General features: G+C 39.6%; 1 protein-coding gene across 1 annotated transcript in view; it reads left to right on the top strand.

The window, feature by feature from the left end:
- The window catches only part of MSH3 (mutS homolog 3), a 121,986-nt gene that overhangs the window by 4,806 nt on the left and 95,903 nt on the right, over positions 1-21,277 (top strand). Inside the window, exons 4-8 of the mRNA XM_013127680.3 lie at positions 820-1,032; positions 2,170-2,286; positions 3,188-3,305; positions 4,813-4,958; positions 5,947-6,113. Of these exons, the coding sequence (XP_012983134.2) occupies positions 820-1,032; positions 2,170-2,286; positions 3,188-3,305; positions 4,813-4,958; positions 5,947-6,113 (761 nt within the window). The remainder of the gene's footprint in view (positions 1-819; positions 1,033-2,169; positions 2,287-3,187; positions 3,306-4,812; positions 4,959-5,946; positions 6,114-21,277) is intronic.

Consider the following 21,277-nt stretch of genomic DNA (forward strand, 5'->3'; position numbering starts at 1 on the left):
TCATGACCTTATTTCACATGCTTTGCTACAGTAATTTTCTGTAAAAGGAGACAAGGTCATACTAAACTTGTGGAGGGTGTTGTCTTTGTATTTTACGTCATCTTTAACCAATTTTGTCAGTACTTGATATTGTCATATATGTGAGGAGGAACTTTGTTGTAAGTGAAGGGCACCTTATCAGTGTTGTTCCAAAAGACTGAATTCACCACCCTGCTTACTGTATAGAACAAAAGAAAGTTGTAGAGCTGAGGTTGCTTGTCTAGTATAGGCTACATAATGTTATTGTAAATAATAAACCACAGAGGCATTGGTCTCAAAGCCTTAATTCTTAAGAGTTTTAGAAACTAATATAGATTTTCTGTGTTTCAGAATAAATTATTTTGGGAAGTCTGTAGAGCTTATGTAGAAAGGGCAGACTGGAGAAGAAATACAGTTTTGGAGCCTGAGAGTGAACTGAGACTTGTGTTGAAATTGGTTTATTTCTTGATTTACCATGGATTTTTGGAATGTTATTAATTTCTCTGCGGTGCAGTGTCTCATCTCTAAATTGGAGTGATAATTCGTCTTTATTTTTATATCTGGCCAGTTTAGACTGCCCAGTCTCTGCAGCCTTCATGTCTCTTGATCAGAGTTTTGAGAGCTCATGATACAGTAGAGATCTGATTTCAGCTGAGATGTGTCTGCATATCCTACTTCTGCTGAAGTTCTTGGGGCTTTTTAATGCAAAAACAGTCTTTAGCTCTTAGGTCAATATGAGCCAAGGTCTGCAGGGGAGATTTATTTATTTAATAATTCCTAACTCTATTTTTCCATCTACAGGAGGAGTTACCCTGTGACCTTGGTCAGTTCTCTGCATCTTTTAAGGCTTACGAAAATACTCAGAATACTTCAGATACAAATCTGAATAAGAGAACCAAAAGTATTTACACTCCACTAGAACTTCAGTTCCTAGAAATGAAGAAACAGAATAAAGATGCTGTTTTATGCGTGGAGTGTGGCTACAAATACCGCTTCTTTGGAGAAGATGCAAAGGTAATTTTTTTTTTTTTGGTCAGGATTATAGAAAGATACTTGCATTATATTAGTGTTATACTAGGTCTGTGGCCACCTCAAGAAGGAATGTTTTTGAGAGGCATACATTTTGTGGGTTTCTTTAGTTCTTGAAATCAAGATGAAAAATCTCTGCATACTTAAATTTAAGACTATCCGTTCTGCATACACTTTTTACTAAAATAGCATTTGTTGTTTTGTAATCTTATGCTTGCTATCCTGCATATTGAGAACTTAAGATGAGGTCCTAGAATGTTCAGATGCATGTTCAGATGTGGTACCCACACATGCCCGATCTGTAGAACTGGCAGGTACTTTGCATCAAACTGAATTTTGAAATGACAATTCATAAATGGTTTGTAATGAGTTTTTTTTGTGTGATCTGTCCCAAAGTCAGTGCTACCAACCTTTGATCTGTGCTTATTTCCATACATGAGACCAGGGAAAAACTTTGGTTAGTTTCTGGGAATTAATTTTCCCAATCAGATTTTCACTGTGTAATTTGTCTACCTGTTTGCTGGTGTGGTCACAAGTCCAGAAACAGAAATATACTATCTGGGTACACAGTTAAGTGTTTGGCTGCGGTTCCTGCTTAATACCACTTTCCTAATCAGTGTACACCTACCTTTTGCCAAGGGGCAAAAAAGCAAATACAAATCATACATTATTATGTTGTTATTTTTCTTCTGTGGAGTATTTAGCTTCCACTGCTGTTGGATCAAGTTTTTTCAGTATTATAATTGATTATCTAGCTTAATACCATCTTTATAACTGCAGCTAAAATAACTCCTTTCTGCATACTTAGCATTATGGAAATTCTTTGACCTGTTGTTGAGCTGTATTGCAGAATCTGTGTGTGTTATAGGTGGTTTACCTTATGGTGGTAAAGGTCAAGGTGTAATCTGACATGAAGTCTGTGATACTGAAGCCTGTGTTAGTGACAACATGCTGGGACAGGAAAGTGGAAGAGCTCAGCTCTGTTATTATTTTTTTTTTCCTGTAATGTTTTTCTTTTGACACTTGACTATTAATTGTAGTTGTGCATCAGTGTTGTCATAGAGATGAACTCAGGTATTGCCTTTTGAATTATTGGCTGACTCTTCTTCCTGTACTTTGCAGATTGCAGCTAAAGAGCTAAACATATCTTGTCATCAGGATCATAACTTTATGACAGCCAGTATACCGAGTCACAGGCTGTTTGTCCATGTGCGGCGACTTGTAGCAAAAGGATATAAGGTTATTCCTGGCTTTTATTAAATGATGTTAAGTAAGAATAACACTGAAATAACTTGCACTTACTCGACCAGAGTCTTATTTCAACTGCTAAATGGGAAACTCATTATCACCTGTTTTTGCAATTAAAATGGCTAACTTTCCTTTGTTTCAATATCTGTATTCTGTTGAGTGTCATGGAATTTAAATAGATTGAAGCTTCCTTCTTTTTACAGTAAAGTATCTTTATATTTTCTAGAACAGTTTTTTCTCTCAGTTTTTTTCCTTAGGCCTTCGAATTTCATAAAGATTATATGTTACATTATACCATGTTAGATTATAGTTTACCATACTTTTTTGTATTTTATATTGCATTTTATTAACATTTACATACATAATATCCTATCATGTTATAGTATATTACGTAGTCTATTATATATTACATTAGTTATACATCATATTATATTGTATTATATAAGCTCTCTCTCTTCCATTCTTCCTCACATCCCTCTCTTCCTTCTCTCAAACAATACTTTCTCTTTTCCTTCCTATTGTTGATTCCTGTAATTCTGTTGCTTTCTGTTGATACCTTTGGGTTTTTTTTCTCATTATGAGAAAAGGACTGTTGAATCTGAGTTGATTGCAGCACTCGTTCTCTGAAAATTGGTGAACTGTAGCTAAATTATTTCAAAACAGGGCAAGAAGCCGCAGAGTTGAGAAGATAGCTGAAAGTGGAAGGAGCATAAGGAAAAGCAGTGCCTTGCGGCCTCATTAGGTGGATTGATAGTAGCCCCTGCCATTCCTGCTCAGCTTTAATGATTCACATGCTGTTTGCACACATTAAAAGATCATCAAATTTCTATAATAATAAAAAAATAATTTATTGTCAAAGAGCTAACTTTGTTCCTTGTTTGTGTGCCTGTAGGTTGGAGTAGTAAAACAAATGGAAACTGCAGCACTGAAGGCTGCTGGAGAAAATAAAAGCTCTCTCTTCAGCCGGAAACTGACTGCTCTCTACACTAAGTCTACGCTTATTGGAGAAGATATCCTTTTTCAAATAAATTTGTTTTCAGACTCCAGTCTTTGTCAGCTAGTGGCTGACATAAAGAGGGCAGCAGGAAATGCTCTTCCTTTAATTTTATGTTATGGTAAACAACATGCTGGCTTTATAAAGAATTTAATCTCTTCAGAGCTTTATGTTTGTTGTGAAACAACAGAACTTGTGTTAACTGTAGTTCCTTTCTGAAGTCAGAACATGGACTTTCCAAGTCTACAGTGCCCTGTAGGTCTTGTCTTCAACTAGGTGTTTCACTAGATTGAGAATGCATAGCATTAGTGATTCAGGAGGATGTGAAGGAAGAAGAATTTGCTATCTGGTATCAGCAATTTGCTTTAAAGCGAAAAGAAGGTGATACAATCAATGGACCATTAAAAATCTACCTAGGTAATTAATTCTTGACTGTTATGTGAAAGAGAAAATGACATAGAAATAGCCTTTAATAAGTGAAGTTTTTTTCTTAATTTCTTTTCTTCCTGTCTTAGTTTTAATAATTGCTGCCTTATCTAGCTAATGTTTTGGGTTTTTTTTTAGATTTCTCAAACTAGTACTTATGAGATATGAAGAGCTAAGAAGATTGTTAGATTAAAGGGACTGTTAGATTAATACCTGTGAGGTTGCACTTTAGTAGATCCACAGAGATGCTGTGAAGGCTGGAACGCCTTTGCTCTGGAGACAGGCTGAGAGAGCTGGGCTTGTTCAGCCTGGAGAAGAGAAGGTTCCTGGAGACCTTATAGCAGCTTCTAGTGCCTAAAGGGGCTAACAAGAAAGCTGGAGGAGGGGCTTTTAACAACAGCCTGTAGGGACAGGACAAGGGGAATGGCTTTAACCTGAGAGAGGGGAGACTGACATGAGATCTTGAGAAGAAATTCTTCCCTGTAAGGGTGGTGAGGCTCTGGCACAGGTTGCTCAGAGAAGCTGTGGCTCCCCCATCCCTGGCAGTGTTGAACACTGGGCAGGCTGTATGGGGCTTGGAGCAACCTGGTCTAGTGGAAGGTGTCTCTGCCTTGTGGCAGGGGCTGGAACTGGATGAGCCTTAAAGTCCCTTCCAGTGCAAACCAGTCTGGGATTCTATGATGATTCTGTTGGAAAACTGCTAGTGTACTTACAGACCTTGTAATGGTTGGCAAACTGGATGAAAACAGGCTCAGCAGTATGACCCAGCCTGGTGGATAGATGTGCAGCAAGTTTTCAGTGCAACTAGCACTCCTGCTAAGATCTAGATTTTTGCTTAACTTGGGGAATTACCTGCTTTTTAGTTGTTGCATTACTGATGCAGTTATTTTTTATTGTTACATGCACATAGTTTGTGGATATAAAATCAGAGTGGCAAGGTGAAGCGGCCCATGTGCAGAATGAGGTACTGGTTTAATTTTTGGCATAGCAGAAAAATCAGCAGGAGTCACAAAATATATTTGAGAAGGACTTAAATCTAGAAGGACTTGTGAATAATCCACCAATGTCTGTGTACTAATTTTTTTAACATTTGATACATGTGAACCCTTTGCTGAAGCTAGATGATTCTCTAGATGTTGAAGATGTAACAACAGACGTCCCTGATAACTATCTCCTCTGTGTCTGTGAAAATGGAGAAAACTTAAAAGACAGAAAGAAAGGTGACATTGTTATAGGCATCATGGTAAGTCAGTTTCTCAGGGTAATCAGTATTTTAGGGTTCATATGGGGTTTTTTGGAGTGTTGTTTTCTTGGTGTTTTTGAGAGGTGGGTGGTTATCTTCTTAAGTTCATACTTGTTCTGTCTTTTAGATTCCTTTGGAGTTTTGTTTGTTGTTTTTTTTATTTTTTAACGAAGTGCAGTTTAGGTAAGATATTATCTCTATGCGAATTGCGGTGGCTTTATATTTGAAAACTACAGAGTAGGTCTGGAGGTGATAGTTTAATATTCCTGACATAGTTTTTGCTGCTGGATCCCTTGAAAACATATCTGTGTTTGAGCCAAATGGAGGGGAATTACTAGCTTGGATGCTTTACTATAAATATTTTTAGAGTCAAATGTTTCAAAGCTTGTGAGCACTTTCTTCCTCTATGAAATACCGTTCTTTAGAGGAAGAGACATACTTTTTTACTGTTTACACTTCAAAATTGTCTGGTGAAGATTAAAACCAGGATTATTCAAGTGGCAGAACACTGATAACTGAAGCCCAGCCTGCTTGTAATTCAGTATTTTAAAAGCATCTTGATTTTGCTTATGTTTGACTGTTACACTGTAGCTGGGGGTGCTAGATTGAGTTTCCACTGTAGCATACATAAGAGGAGTTTCCAGGCTGAATGCATGCACCTTCCATAGACTTACAATTATATGTGTTTGCCTAGTAATAAAAGTTGAACAATGATGCTCTGGTAATAGGAAGTGCACATTTACGTTCCCGAGGTATTGTTATCACTTACTAAGACACAATTGTGGTAGTCTTTTGAAATTATTTCTGTATCACAGATCTGTAAAGCACAACTGTATCTTTTGATCTGCCACTTTCAGATGGCACTTTAAGATTTGAGCATTTGGGTGCTATGTAATTTTGTGCTATACACCATAGTCTTTGTGCTTAACAGTGCGAGTCACTGAAGTACTCTCTGAAAATTAATTTTTATTTTTTTTTAATTTGACAGGCAATACAACCAACTACTGGAGAAGTGGTTTTTGATAGTTTTCGGGACTGTGCATCTCGCTCAGAATTAGAGAGTCGGGTTTTACGCCTGCAGCCAGTTGAAATGATACTTCCATCTAGCTTGTCAGATCAATCTGAAAAGCTCATAAAAAGTATAACCTCCATGAGGTATGTTGTATGGTAATTCTATTGTTTGAGGTTTTTTTTTTTGCCTTTAATTACAGCACAGCTATTGATGGAATTTAGATCCAGAAGCAAGTATGGATGTGTAGTTCTGTAATGGCCCATTCAGAATGACTGTAGTTTGCTGTTGGGCTGAAAATTCCCCACATCCCACTGAGTTCTGGGCATTCATTCTTAAATTGTATTTAGACTAAAATTCATGACTTCTATCTGTGAAAGATTTGTGCACTTGTATATTTGTGTGTTCTTTTAAAGAGACTTTCTTGCACACTGCCTATGATGTGACCTGATGGATTTCTTTCAGAGCTCATGCTTTGGATCACAAAGTGGTATTATGTGGCTATTTTTCTTGTTAGACACAGTCTGAAGATCTCTAAACAGAATGGAAATGCATATTAATGTAGATAGCCGTACAGAACTTTTGCAAGTGGTATTTATCATAGAATCATAGAATAGTTAGGGTTGGAAACAACCTTAAGATCATCTAGTTCCAGCATCCCTGCCGTGGGCAGGGACACCACACACTAAACCGTGTCACCCAAGACTCTTTCCAGCCTGGCCTTGAGCACTGCCAAGGATGAAGCATTCACAACTTCCTTGGGCAGCCCATTCCAGTGCCTCACCACGCTCACAATAAAGAACTTATATCTAACCTGAACCTGTTTAACCTGTTTAAGTTTGAACTGTTTAAACCCCTTGTCCTGTCGCTGCAGTCCCTAATGAAGAGTCCCTCCCCAGCATCCTTGTAGGCCCCATTCAGATACTGGGAGGCTGCTCTGAGGTCTCCATGCAACCTTCTCTTCTCCAGGCTGTATAGCTGCAACTTTCTTAGCCTGTCTTCATATGGGAGGTGCTCAAGCCTGCTTACCATCCTCATGGCCCTCCTCTGGACTTGCTCCAACAGCTCCATGTCGTTTTTATGTTAAGGACACCAGAACTGTATACAGTATTTCAAGACAGGTCTTATGAGAGCAGAGTAGAGGGGGCAGGATCACCTCCTTTGACCTGCTGGTCACACTCCTTTTGATGCAGCCCAGAATACGGTTGGCTTTCTGGGCTGTGAGTGCACAGTGAAGCCAACTCATGTTCAGTTTCTCATCTAGCGACACCCTCAAGTCCTTCTCCGCAGGGCTGCTCTGAATCTCTTCTCTGCCCAACCTGTAGCTGTGCCTGGGATTGCTCTGACCCAGGTGTAGGACCTTGCACTTGGCATGGTTAAACTTCATGAGGTTGGCATCAGCCCACCTCACAAGTGTGTCAAGGTCCCTCTGGATGGCATTCCTGTATTTCATTCTGTTTGTCCCATTACGCTGTCTTAAACTTGGATACAAGCTTGTGTATTGTGTTGTGAAGTACTGTGACTGATAATCTGTTTATATTTTGTGTACTTCTTGTGTGTTTCAAGAGAAATTTGTTAGTTTTTTTCTGTATCAGTTTCATGGTGGAATGAAGCAAGAGTAGGATGTAATTTGAAGAACGAAAACAAAACAATCCTCTGAGCATATGTGATGAACTTGCAAAATCTTGCACATGGAATTCTTGTGAGAAAATTCTAGTTTTCCACTTTTTTTTTTTTTAACTGAGCAGCTCTGAGCTGTAGGGAGCTAGCTTAGAGCTTGGTGTTTCCATTCTGACTGAACTAGTCAGGATAATATTATCTTACATGTTAACACTGGGGCTAAAGAAAGCTAAATAAAAATAATGTACTACATAGGCAAAGTGTTGTACTGGGGGGAAGATACAAATATTGTCACCTTTCCATATTGTAAAGAGAGACAGATGCATCACAGTCACATGGATGGTAACCACTTGACAATAGTCAACTCTCTGTGTTTCTTATCTCACTTAAACTCTGCCCAAATCGTCATTTTGTAGCTTCCTTTCGTGCTCTGGGTGGCTGACTTGCTTTATCAGTCTGTTCCACAGGCATTCTTTTCCCCACCTGGCAGTGTAATCCTTCTTCATCCCCTTTTATTAAAAAGAAAATAAAGTTGATGTGAAATGGTGTGTAGGCAAGTCATCAGGAAAAGATGTTTCCTCCTCTCCTCCACTCTGGCAAGAGTTCCACCCTGCAGCCCTGTGTCCAGCTCTGGGGCAACAGCACAAGGGGGATGTGGAGCTGTTGAAGAAAGTCCAGGGAAGGCCACAGAGAAGTTGCGAGGGCTGGAGCAGCTTTGCTCTGGAGACAGGCTGAGAGCTGGGCTGGTTCAGCCTGGGGAAGAGAAGGCTCCTTAAGGGGAGTCTTTAGAGCAGCTTCTAGTGCCTAAAGGGGCTACAAGAAATATGGAGGAGGGCTTTTGACAAGGGCCTGTAGGGACAGGACAAGGGGGAATGGCTTTAAAATGGTGTTGGGGAGATTGAGATGAGATTTTAGGCAGAAGTTCTTTGCCGTGAGGGTGAGGCCCTGGCACAGATTGCCCAGAGAAGTTGTGGCTGCCCCGTCCCTGGCAGTGTTCAAGGCTAGGCTTGGAGCAGACTGGTCTAGTGGAAGGTGTCCCTGCCCGTGACAGGGGGTTGGAGCTGGATAAACTTTAAGGTCCTCTTCAACCTAAAAACCATTCTGGGATTCTATGATTTTGTGGCACACTATAGGAACTTATAGATGTGTTGCTATACTCAGCTATGAAGCTTTAAGGGGCACATATATGTGAGAGGCAGGACTGAGAGGAGGGACTGAAAACGTCTGACTTGGTCTTGGGCATCTTATAAAAATGTGCCTTGTGAAAGTGTTGTATTCATTACCATTCAGTGTTGTGGCACTTCCACTTGTGAAGTATGCTCTTAACATACTAGGCTTCTTTGTTTTCTCACCTCATGTAGGGACCGCAAAGCCATAGGAGTTGAAAAGGTCAGCTCTAATTAGATGTACTGAGCAAGCAATATCAATGTATTTCTTAGCAGTAAAATGGCTTGTTAAGACTTGGTCAAAAAAAATACCAGATTAGGAAGTAACTGACCTTTTCCAGTTGCGAACAGTTGGATGTTTTTGCCTTGTGAATCCTTTTACTTTGATAACTTTCTCTTTAGCAAATCAATTCTATACGTGTATGTGCAAAGCGTTTCTAAATATACCACAATGAAGATGAATAATGCTTAGTTTTATTTTCTTGCTTTGTTGTTTTGTTGTTTTTGTTTTCTTTGTTGTTGTGTTGTGCACTGACGGTTTTGTGGAAAGCAAAGAAAGGTAGAATGATGTTATAAGCCAACAAAGCAAATGAATTTTTCAAATTGAAGTATTATAGTTCCAGGTTAAGGTAATTCTGATGCAGGTTTAAGAGAGTGATAGTGTTATATATATGTATTTTTTTTTGTTGGTTTATCCCTGGAGGAGAATATTAGTAACTAACTTTTGACATCAAAAAAATACCACCTATTAGCTGATTTTGTGAACAGGTATTAGTTTGTAGGTTTTTCCTCTTTCTGGTAATTTACTTGCCGCTAAATAAGCTTGCCAGCCTAAATGTCCTTAACTACATGGGAGTGATAAAAATAAAGCACATTAATACGCTTGAGTAGACCTATTTCAAACCCAGTTCTTCAGGGATTTTCTCATACGGAGGATTAAACCACTAGAGGGCCCTGAAGTATTTAATATTAAAGTGGTTCCAGTATCCTGCTTTCTTGTGCTTTTAACTAGGCTTCAGTTTTTATTTAATTGCTTTTCTACAGGCATTAATCTTATTATAGTGCATATTAGGTGGTCTAAATTAATTCATTTTGATTATTGTCTGTTAGCTGGTAGTTTCATTCTTAGTTTATTTTTTTCTAATAACTCCTCACAATGAGAATTGTCTGTTAGCTCTGAAAGTTTTAATTTCAAGAATTTTTTGGAAGATCTTTCTGACTAAACCCATATGAAATAAATCTTGTGTTTCAGGAATGCTCCTCATGAAGTGGAAAACCACTGGATTCGTGAAAGTGGGGTACAGATGGGAAAGAAAAGTAGTCTCAGGAGTTGTACAGCTTGGAGTGGTTAAGAGAAGGGTCTTTGTGCTTGTTGCATGTCCATGCCATGTAAGAACGGCTCCAAGGGTTGTCTGAGTTACATAGGAGATGATTTGGTTTTAGATGTTGTGTACTAGAACTTTGTAGTGAGTGACTCTTGAACAAAGAGTGTGTTGATGATTCTTAAAAAAAAATGTTTAGTCCAGATAAACTACTGCAGCTTTATGAGAGCAATCATGCCTGGTTATATTGACAGAGTATCTGTGTGCTTTCCTTCAGTTTCTATGTTTTTTTCCTCCAAAGACTGAATATGAATATTATATACAGGTGTACGTGTCTCTCTCTGCCCTCTAAAAAGAGAAAACATACATAATGTACCTATTTCTCCTTATTGAATGCTCTGATTCCTCCCTCTTCTTGTTCTTTCCCCATTGCCACCACAGCTATGTCCTTGTTCAGCTGTGCTGTTCGCATTATTTACGGGTACTTCTATTTTGATATTGTGTATATTTTTGCATAAAATAGGTAGAAAGTACTATTCAAGTACAGATTTAATGACTAAGAAGTACTGTTTGAGGACAGTGAACTGGAGGTCAGTTTTGGTGGAGGGTCTGCCTTCAAAATGAAAGAGTATGTTAAAAGTCTTACAGAAACTGGTTTGGGACAAACTGTTCTGGTGGGTACTGTGCTGTGTCTGACCAGTTAGTAACATATGTTCACAACTGCTGGCTTGGGTGGAGGAAAATCTTTAATGCTTTTAGTTTCCTTCCTTCTAGAAAACCAAGAAAACATTCCTGCCTTGAAAAAAAGACATGTTTTTACAGGAGAACATTGTGTTTTGTACTCTAAGCTCTTCCTAGTCAAAGATCAGTACCCATCTTCCTTAATACATTGACTGCTTTGCAAAATGGCATGTACTGGTCTTCCTGAAATAATTTCTGAGGCTTCTTTCTGTTTCGATTGCTCTTCACACATACCCCTTTTTTTGTTTATTTGAAAGATCCAGCACATCTTAAGGATGCCCCAGTATTCCTCTATATTTTTTCCATTTGCCCTTTTTTATGTATTATCTTATTCTGTAGCATCCTTTTGCACCATTTAAAAATGTGTTGGTTGCAAATACTTCTCTTTCAATACAAAGCGTCATTTCACCCAAGTCTGCACTGTTCTGGGATTCATTTTTAAATGTCTTGCTTGATGCCTGGCCAGCAGTCTGGCATCAATAACTAACCTCTTGTCCGTGCCCACAGGTTTTTCACTTTATTCTGTGTGCAGAGCATAATGTCCTCCCTCTTTTAGTTTGGGCCTGTAATCTGGGAGGCATTTTTAACACAACATCCATCACACAGTGCTTTGTTTAGGGTGCAGGTAGGTCTGCTATTGTTCTCCTTAATAGGTCTTAAGATTTTATTCCTTCTGATCATTGTGTTCAGGTTTCTGGTTTTGCTTGAGTAATGCAATGTTGTTTTTGCCTTGGGGTTTGCTCCAAGAATTCATTTCTTTTTGAAATACATTGAGAACTGAAATCATCCTCCCTGCTCACTGGTGTGATCGAATCCCTCAGTCAGCTGATCCTCTTATCATCCCATGCAGCCCAGTCCTTTTTGTGTTTAAGGACCTTTGCAGATAACATTTCAAGCTCTTTCTGCTTACATGAAGTCAGTGCAGTGCTGATACCCACTCTGTTTTAGTAGTGGCTTCTGCCTTTAACTTCTCACCAGTCGTGGTCTCTCAGATACCTGCATTGCTCCACAGGTGTGTTACTCTCTACTTTCATCCCTGATGTGATTTCTCACCAGCCCAAAGCATTAGCTGTGGCATAGCTGGTGGTGATATTTGACTGCTGATTGATTATTTCTTGTCATTCTGCTCCCCTGAACTGTAGTTCATAGAAATCAAGAATAAGAAATGTCTTTTGGCTTTTTTGTCTTAGTATGTGTGGTACTGCAGTGCTGTGAGTTCCTTGGGAAGTACAACCATATTAGTTAACTTGTAAAACGTGTAGGAGTTAGATATTACATGCTTTGGTCAATAGCGCTATTCATTGCTAATTGCTGTCATGGATAGAGTTATGGATTTATGTCATCAATCAAGAAGTGGAAACTCATCCAGAATGAACTCAGGGAAGTCTTGTTAATGAATATAAAATGCTTTTAATTTTGTGGATCTTTATATGTGGCTGGTGGTGGCTCACATCAGAGGATGCTTTCATGTAGTTTATCTTGAGTTTTTTTTTAATGTAGGGAATTATTATATGCATGTGTTCATGTAGCTCAGCTCATAAGGTTTGTAGGTGAGCAAAGACAGAAACACTTGTATTGACAAAAACAAGACACCAAATGGTTACAGTGAGAATAAACAGTATGGCAGATGAAATTGCTTAGGAGTGAAAGGTATGTAAAAGTTTAGTAATCATAAAAACTAGTGATTTCATGGTTTGTTTATCTTGTAATATTCCCATGGATTTTTAAGTGAAAGGCAAGCTGTGACAAACATCTTGAGAATGTTTTATATAAATGGAAGTTACAAGCAGTTAGCTTTGCAGCAGGAAAAAGTAAGTAAAGTACAAAAATGGTGTGTGATCTCTTTTCTGTAAATATGAAACCCAAATGCATCACTGAACAGATGTTTACTGGTTAAAGAGGCTTTTTGCACTGCTAATAATGCAGTACATGGCCTGAGCAACTGAGTATGGAGACCTAATGAAGAGTATGAGAAAGCTGGGGCTGTTCAGCCTGGAGAAGAGAAGGCTGCGTGGAGACCTCAGAGCAGCCTTCCAGTGTCTGAAGGGGAGCTATAGGGATGCTATGGATGACTCTTCATTAAGGACTGTAGAGATAGGACAAAGGGTAACGGGTTCAAACTTAAACAGGGGAAGTTTAGATTGGATATAACAAAGAGCTTTTTATTGTAAGAGTGGTGAGGCACTGGAATGGGTTGCCCAGGGAAGTTGTGAATGCTCCATCCCTGGCAGTGTTTAAGGCCAGGTTGGATGGAGTCTTGGGTGACATGGTTTAGTGTGAGGTGTCCCTGCCCATGGCAAGGGGGGGCGTGAAACTAGATGATATTAAGGTCTTTTCCAGCCCTAACTATTCTATGATTGTATAATATTGGTCATAACTGTAGCTCAGTTGTTTTGAATAGACGAGGAGAAAAACTCCTCAACATATAGCAGTGTTATAACATCATGTAATGACCCGAAAGAATTGCTGGACAGTTGTTTTTTTTGTGACTTAATCTTGTTGCAGTCAAGAAACATTCTACTCTAATATTGTAGTTCATTATTGTATTTTATGATATTGCTGGTAAGGGAACCATGGTCTTAAAAGTCTTTTGACAGACTGCTTATGTGTAAAGTCTGGTTCTTTACCAGTGCCTATCTTACTGCCCTTCACAGCTGGGGACACAACAGAGGCATATGGCATCCTTTAGACAAAATTATTGTTCCATTATGTGTTCAGAGTCACCACTAGAAAAACGTGGGAAGGCAGAGTTGCAAGCACTGTGTCTGAGTGCAGTGCACAGAACTTTTCTTAACTTGGACTAGATGTTGGATACAGTATATTAACATTGCTTGTTTTAGCAACAGCTGGCATCTGCAGGCCTTGCCCAGCCATTGTTTTTGTAAATCCCTCCATGCAAAAGCAAAAATGTGAGCCCTGACAAGCTTCCTCAGCAGTTTATGCCTGGTTCAAGGGTATGTTATTTTACATGTGATCATAAGCAGCATGGAAAACATATTGTATACAGGAGCTGTATCTGTGGTATTTTTGCACTGATAAGTGATGATCCAGAGGGACCTTGACACACTTGTGAGGTGGGCTGATGCCAACCTCATGAAGTTTAACCATGCCAAGTGCAAGGTCCTACACCTGGGTCAGAGCAATCCCAAGCACAGCTACAGGTTGGGCAAAAAGGAAATTCATGGTAGTCCTGCGGAGAAGGAGTTGGAGGTGTTAGTCAATGAGAAAATGAACATGAGTTGGCAGCGTGGGCTCACAGCCCAGAAAGCCAACTATATTCTGGGCTGCATCAAAAGGAGCGTGACCAGCAGGTCCAAGGAGGTGATCCTGCCCCTCTGCTCTGCTCTTGTGAGACCTCACTTGGAGTATTGCGTGCAGTTCTGGTGTCCTCAACATAAAAAGGACATGGAACTGTTAGAACAAGTCCAGAGGAGGGCCATGAGGATGATCAGGGAACTGGAGCACCTCCTGTATGAAGACAGGCTGAGAAAGTTGGGGCCGTTCAGCCTGGAGAAGAGAAGGCTGCGTGGAGACCTCATAGCAGCCTTCCAGTATCTGAATGGGGCCTACAAGGATGCTGGGGAGGTACTCTTCTTTAGGGACTGTAGTGATAGGACAAGGGATAATGGGTTGAAACTTAAACAGAGGAAGTTTAGATTGGATATAAGGAATAAATTCTTTATTGGGAGGGTGGTGAGGCACTGGAGCAAGTTGCCCATAGAATTGGTAAATGCTCCATCCCTGGTGGTGTTCAGGGCCAGGCTGGATGAAGCCTTGGGTGATATGGTCTAATGCAAGATGTCCCTGCCCATGGCAGGGGGGTTGGAACTATATGATCTTACGGTCCTTTCCAACCCTAACTATTCTATGATTCTATGATTTTGGCTTCTCCCTTCCCTTTCCCCTTCCCCCCAACCCCCCGTATTTAAATAGAAAAGTTATTAAATTTATCTTGATGCTTGTGCAGTTTCTTGCTGTCAAACAATTAACTTTTTAGTTAAAAAAACACCTTATTGAAAGAAGCAGGAAAACTATAACATTAGAACATCTTTTTTTTGTGTGTGTTTTGGCACCTATTTCATTATTACGGATCAGTAATTACAGATCAGAAACTGCAGGAGGTGACATGTAAGCAATTTTACTTTTTGCTGTCCTCTCTGATACTTAAGACATTACTTGCTTATTTCACTCAGTATATATTTATATATGGCTGACTTTGCACAGCAGCCACCAGGGAAAGGTGCTGAAACTCACAATTACAAACCCAGGTGGGAGTCTGGTCCTCCATATGTCTGTCCTCCATGAGGTAACACCACCCTGCTGGAGCTGCTGGTCCAGGTTCTGGGGAGGGAGCAATAACTGATTTTCCCTAGGTATATGTGAGAAAGATAATTGTGGTGCATTAGGAGTCTTGGTAGACATAAAAACATAGACCAGTTTGGGTTGGAACTGACCTTCAAAGGTGATGTAGTCCAACCTCTCTGCAATGAGCAGGGACATCTTCCACTAGACTAGGTTAATGACATACTAATCAGTTGCCAAGTTAATAATCCTAATTTGAAATAACAGTTCATATTTACATTTTAAATTTTCTATTTGAGATAGAGGTCATTGCTCTCATGAAAAAATTAAAACAATCCAACATTGTTATATGTATTAGTGATATGATGTGATTCATGTTAGTAATTTAATTTCCGTTTTGAGATAATGCTGTTAGAATTCAAAAAAAGGGAGCTTTTATTAATGGAGGTTTGCTTTGGTGATAAGCTAGCGTAGATGTTATATATATTGGAGATTTTTGTCGAATCATAGAATCACAGACTGGTTTGGGTTGAAAGGGACCTTAATGCGCATCCAGTTCAGACTCCCTGCCACAGGCAGGGACACCTTCCACTAGACCAGGTTGCTCCAAGCCCCATTCAGCCTGGCCTTGAGCACTGCCAGGGATGGGGCAGCCACAGCTTCTCTGGAAAGTCTGTGCCTCATCACTCTCACAGGGAACAACTTCTTCCTAAGGTTTCACATCAATCTCCTTTCTGTCAGTTTAAAGCCATTCCCCTTGTCTTGTCCCTACAGGCCCTTGTCAAAAGCCCCTCTTCAGGTTTCTTGTAGCCCCTTCAGGCACTGGGAGCTGCTCTAAGGTCTCCTGGAGCCTTCTGCAGGCTGGACACACTCAGCTCTCTCAGCCTGTCTCCACAGCAGAGCTGCTCAAGCCCTCGCAGCATCTTTGTAGCCTCCTCTGGACTTTCTCCAACAGCTCTACATTCCTCTCATGTTGGTGGCCCCAGAGCTACACGATAGAGCAGGTGATCATATCTGATAGGCTTGTATAATTGGAGGGTTGTACAATGGTCTGTATAGCAACTGCATACTGTACGGAGGTGGGAGGAGGGAAGGCACATGCTTAGAACTGAAGCTGACTCAGATGTATTGGAACACAGATATAAATGAGTTGCAAAAGTGTCGAATGTCCCAGTATCTCTGACTGTACTGAAACTAGTGAATTCTTAGGCATTTATAGTAAGCCATTTACTTGTTTATGTGCTTTGAGGTGGGCAGAACAAAGGGTAAGCAGCTTTTCTTAAAAATACCCAAACTCCAAACATAAATGGCAACTCTGGAGTGAAAGTTAGTTCTGAATCAAGGTAAAATACTTTTTGGGGGTTCCAGTTACATCTGGAGCTGCATCCAGTTACATCAGCATTTTGCTGTTGTAACTACATACTCTAGGCTCTCCTGCATGTTGTCCAGGCTAACTTCCAGTGTGCATATTCTTGTGTTTTAAACATGAAGGTGATTTGTCTGTTTTCATTAAGAGGTAATCTAAGTGTGTCTTTGTAAGGGTAAATGCGTCTGTAAGTTTGACCATTTGTGGAGGAGATAACACATTGTGAAGCAGAATATGTATGTCTGATGCCAACTTGCTCTTAACAACCAGAGCATTAGCTGCATCTTTACCCACATTCTCTGCACTCATTGTTAGTGCTAGGAGTTACAAATACAGCAATTTTAATCAAAGCAGTGTAGTGATGTGAAACAAGTATGTTTGACATGCAGATGGCAATGGTACTGGAGTACCATTGTAATAGTGGTTCCCAACCCTTCCTGAGTCAGGAAAGAGAAAAAGGCAATTAATATATTTATTTTTCATAAAATCAGAATGTATTAATTTTCTTAGTTTTGAAGAAGATGAACTGAAATGGGTTTTTATGTGCCATCAATCTGCTGAACAGCAAAAGGGAGCAAGCTTTATCTTCCAGGCTGTCTTTTAACAGTTTAATTTTGTGCTTGACTGGACCACAACATTTTTCTCTTTTAACAGATGTTCTTTTTGATGTATGGCATAGGTAAGAAGCTTTCATTAAATGAGTTGTGAAGAGCGTACTTTAAGCATAGATTCTTCCTCTGAGAATTCGGAATAGTAAAAATGATTGTTAGAAATTCCTATGTAAGTTTGCTTCTAAATTTGCATAGATACTTTCTCAGTACTTAATAAGGAATTTGAAATCATTGCCATAGTAATTAACTCTTCTACTACAAAGCTTAGTAATACAGTATTTTTTAACATAAAAAAGTTTCAGGTATGTATATTTGCTTTCCATTTATATGAAAGTGTCATTCTGCAGGAGCACACAGATGTACTGAAAAACAATTCCTAGCAAATACACTTGAATCTGTTCCTCTTTATGGTTTATGTTATACCTGTCTCCTTTGCTTCTTGTCTGACGGAAGATTGCTCTCTGCCTTTCCATCCCTTCTGCCTGTTCACTTACAGCTGTTTTACTTGCTTTCTTGATTTTTTGCCACCTCTTGTTTCTGCCATTTGTTTCCTGTATCTAGGGTTCCCTTGTTCAGTCTCTAGTGATATTTCAGGCACTGCTTGCCACAGACAGCTTGGTGCTGTTCTTTTCCTTTACATAAACCTATATGAAGTCATGGCTGAACACGGGCCTTAAGATGGAGATAGTAGTAGTAGCTCTCTAGGTAGCATCCCAGGGTGGATATAAGTCAGAATCTTCTACTTTTCTTCTTCTTTCACATAAGCTGGTTCAGTGCAGGGTTCTGAGAAGGAAGGATAAACTCCCTGCACAGCTTCACTGGCTTTTTTGTACTTCACAGCATCTCACTTCATGTCTTGTACCTCCTTTGGGACATGCATTTCCCTTTTTTCTAAACACCTCTTTTTGGGACCTGAGAAAGAATCAAGAAAACACTGTTGAAGAGCAAGATGGTATTCATAGAGTCATAGAACAGTTTGGGTTGGAAGGGACCTTTAAAGGTCACCTAGTGTAATCTCCCTGCAGTGAGCTGGAACATCTTCAACTAGATCAGGTTGGTCAGATTCCATGTAGCCTGGCCTTGAATGTTTCCAGGCATGAGGTGTCTACCACCTCTCTGGGTAATCTGTGGCAGTGTTTCACCACCCTCATAATAAAAAAATTCTTCCTTGTATCTAGTCTGAATCTTCCCTTTTAGTTTAAAACCATTACCCTTGTCCTATTGAAACAGGCCCTACTAGTCTCTTCCCATCTTGTCAGCCCTTTTACACACTGGAAGCTGCTCTAAGGTCTCCTTTCTCTTCCCCAGGCTGAACCAACCCAGCTCTCTCAGCCTGCCTCCAGAGCAGAGCTCCTCCAGCCCTTGCAGCATCTCCGTGGTCTCCTCTGGACTCGCTCCAACATTTCCACATCCCTCTTGTGTTGTTGTCTCAGAAATGGACATAGGGCTGCAGGGGGGGATTCTCCCTAGAGTGCAGTAGCGTGGTATTGAAAATTATATTTTGGGCTGAACCGTTGCCAGAGAGAGCATTCACTCAAATTGCAACCTCCAAAATGTAAATATGAGATAAATTTAGTTTTGAATCTTGATCTGCTTTTTTTTTTTCTTAAAAAGGATACCATTAAGCCTGTGCTGCATGCACTGTCTCTTTCAAATATATGTTCCATTGGAAAAATAGTCTAGCTTTTTGCTGTTGGCTCATTGATCATAAATCCTAGCAAAGCAATAGTATGAAAAATAAATAATATGTTAAATACAGGCATCCATATATTAAACACTATATTAAAAATAGGGAAATACTAAATTAAAAATGGGAAAAACAACTTCTCTGGTTTTTCATTTGTATGAACTTCTCATAGGATGTGAAATCAAGGTAAGTAGCCATTTGTGGTTAAAGCATACTGCTTTTAATTACAGAAATTTGGCAGTGAAAAGAATAATTTGTGTATAGAGGGCATAATTATTAACACTTTTTTTGATTTATTATGCTAGGAATGTCAGTGTTTAAGCATCCCTGTACATCCCACAGGAAAGCCTGAAATGATTTGTTGAAATTTAAGAAGTTTATTTCATCATATTTAATGTATTCTTAAATCTGTATCAACTTATCAAAGGAAACATTAATTAAAAGTGTAATTGACTAGCCAGCTGCTTCCTGTTTTCCATCCAGCAGCCTCTTATTAAAAACATTACAAAACATTTAAAGCTCTTTATCTGAGGGAGATGAGAAGTTCCCTGTGCCAAATTCTGCTTAAGCAGTGAGATTTAAATGATAGTTTCTTAGTTCAAAGCGTATTGGGTTACGAGTATCTGTAGGCATTTACTACTCTGTGTGGAGCCAGGCTATGTTACCAGCTGGTAGGGAAATCCCTTTTAAAACATGACAGACGGTTAGAATGCCAGAATGCTTTGTTCCTGGAGGGGAGCACTGCATGACTGAAGCTGAACATGTGGTTGAATTTTCCTCACTACACACAAGACATCCTCTAATAGCAGTACAGTTCTCAGACTAGGCTTATGTATTGACAGCAGTAAGCAGGCACACACTGAAGATGATCTCTACTTTGCTGCATTGACATACTTAAGGTAAAATACACAGGCCTCTTCTGCATGGGTAGAATATGTTTTGTCCATCATGTTTACAGTCTTCAGTCTTAAGCTTGGAAATTATTCTCCTCAGGTACAAGGAGGGCCTTATGGAACCATTCTGTATTTCAGTTTTTCTTTTTTGAGATGGTTGGGAACTGCAAAGGTCCCCTTAATCACAAAGAGTCTCTGTTGCTCTTTTGGACATGCCCCGTTAACAGTGAGGATGTAACTGGCCTCCTTTTGTGTTGATACTGCTCTTCTCCTTAGACCAACACAAGACAAACCATGACCAAACTCAGCAGCTGTCTTTCCAGAAACCTGAGTTTGGCCTTTCTGGGGTTTAACACAGAACTCTCAAGATCTGAAGACATCTTTGAATGCTTGTCTACCATTTGCAGGGGTTTTTTTTAATGTATGAGAGCCCAATTTCTGCTTGAGTTAGAATTACTAAAAATAAAAATCCTATTTGCAATTAGCTCACATAACCAAAACCCTGAAGACTCTGTTGGTCTGGAGAATGAATGTTATATTCATTTTCAAATTAAGACTGTAACAGTGAAGGTTCCTGCTGCTTTTTTTGCTTTCATTCATTTTACTTTCTTGGAGACTTATTGCTCATTCTGTATTTGGATTTGTTGTTATAGTCAACTCTTTCCCCACTCACTCTCCCATCCTAAATGTCATCCTGTTTTCACTGGTGGCTAAAGATCAGTTTTGTTCTGGAGTGCAGGATAAGTGTCAGTTACACTGGGAAAGGCTAGAATGCAGCAGAAACCAGGGGGGTCTCATGGCTTGACAGTGATGAAGGAGAAGAACTTTAGTAACAGCAAAGGAAAAAGGAATGGGGATAGAGCAGAACTTTGCCTATTGTGTTTAGATTTGAAGATAGTGTCTCATGAGATATTTTTGTGAATTGGAGTCTCTTTATTTTAGTCATAGCCGGAGGGCTCAGGTGGAGTCATATTTGGAAGAAAATAATGGGTAATACAGTTTTCCAGCCATGCTAGGTTGTAGGATCATTACAAAAAATGCACTGTAGTAACACACAGATGAATCTTCCCTGAAAAAGGATAAAAAGGCTTGCAAGGTCTAGGCCATGTGCAAAGGTAAACTCAGTTTGATTACTGAAGCTTCTTATGTGGCTTATTGTTTTATTTCTGTAATGTAGAGGAGACTTGAACATCCCAAGGCATCCTAAACATTGGTTCTCCAAACAGAGGGAAGGAGGAGAAAAACCTAGTAGTAGGCCGAGTAGTTATAGTGTCTATCATATCCTTTTTTTTGGAGTCAGTTCAAGTGATGCTGTCAGTAGCATGAGAGGAGAATGAACTGTGAATGGCAAGTTATGCATGCTAGAAATCAAGAAATAAGGTGAGAGACTTTATGCCACAGTCTCAGCTGAAAAACATGGCTAGGTAATCAGCTTAAATAGTATGTTCTGTCCTTCTTGTTGCACTTGGAGTTTGGCCATAGAAAAGGAAAGAACATATCTTTTCATCTAGCTACTGGATGATGGAAGTTCTTTACCTGAAGAGGATTCCTGGATGAAAAATTCCTTAGTTTTCCAAAGAGCATCCGCAGCTCAGAGCACAG

Source organism: Melopsittacus undulatus, chromosome Z (genome assembly GCF_012275295.1).
Source record: "Melopsittacus undulatus isolate bMelUnd1 chromosome Z, bMelUnd1.mat.Z, whole genome shotgun sequence".
NCBI classification, from domain to species: Eukaryota; Metazoa; Chordata; class Aves; order Psittaciformes; family Psittaculidae; genus Melopsittacus; species Melopsittacus undulatus.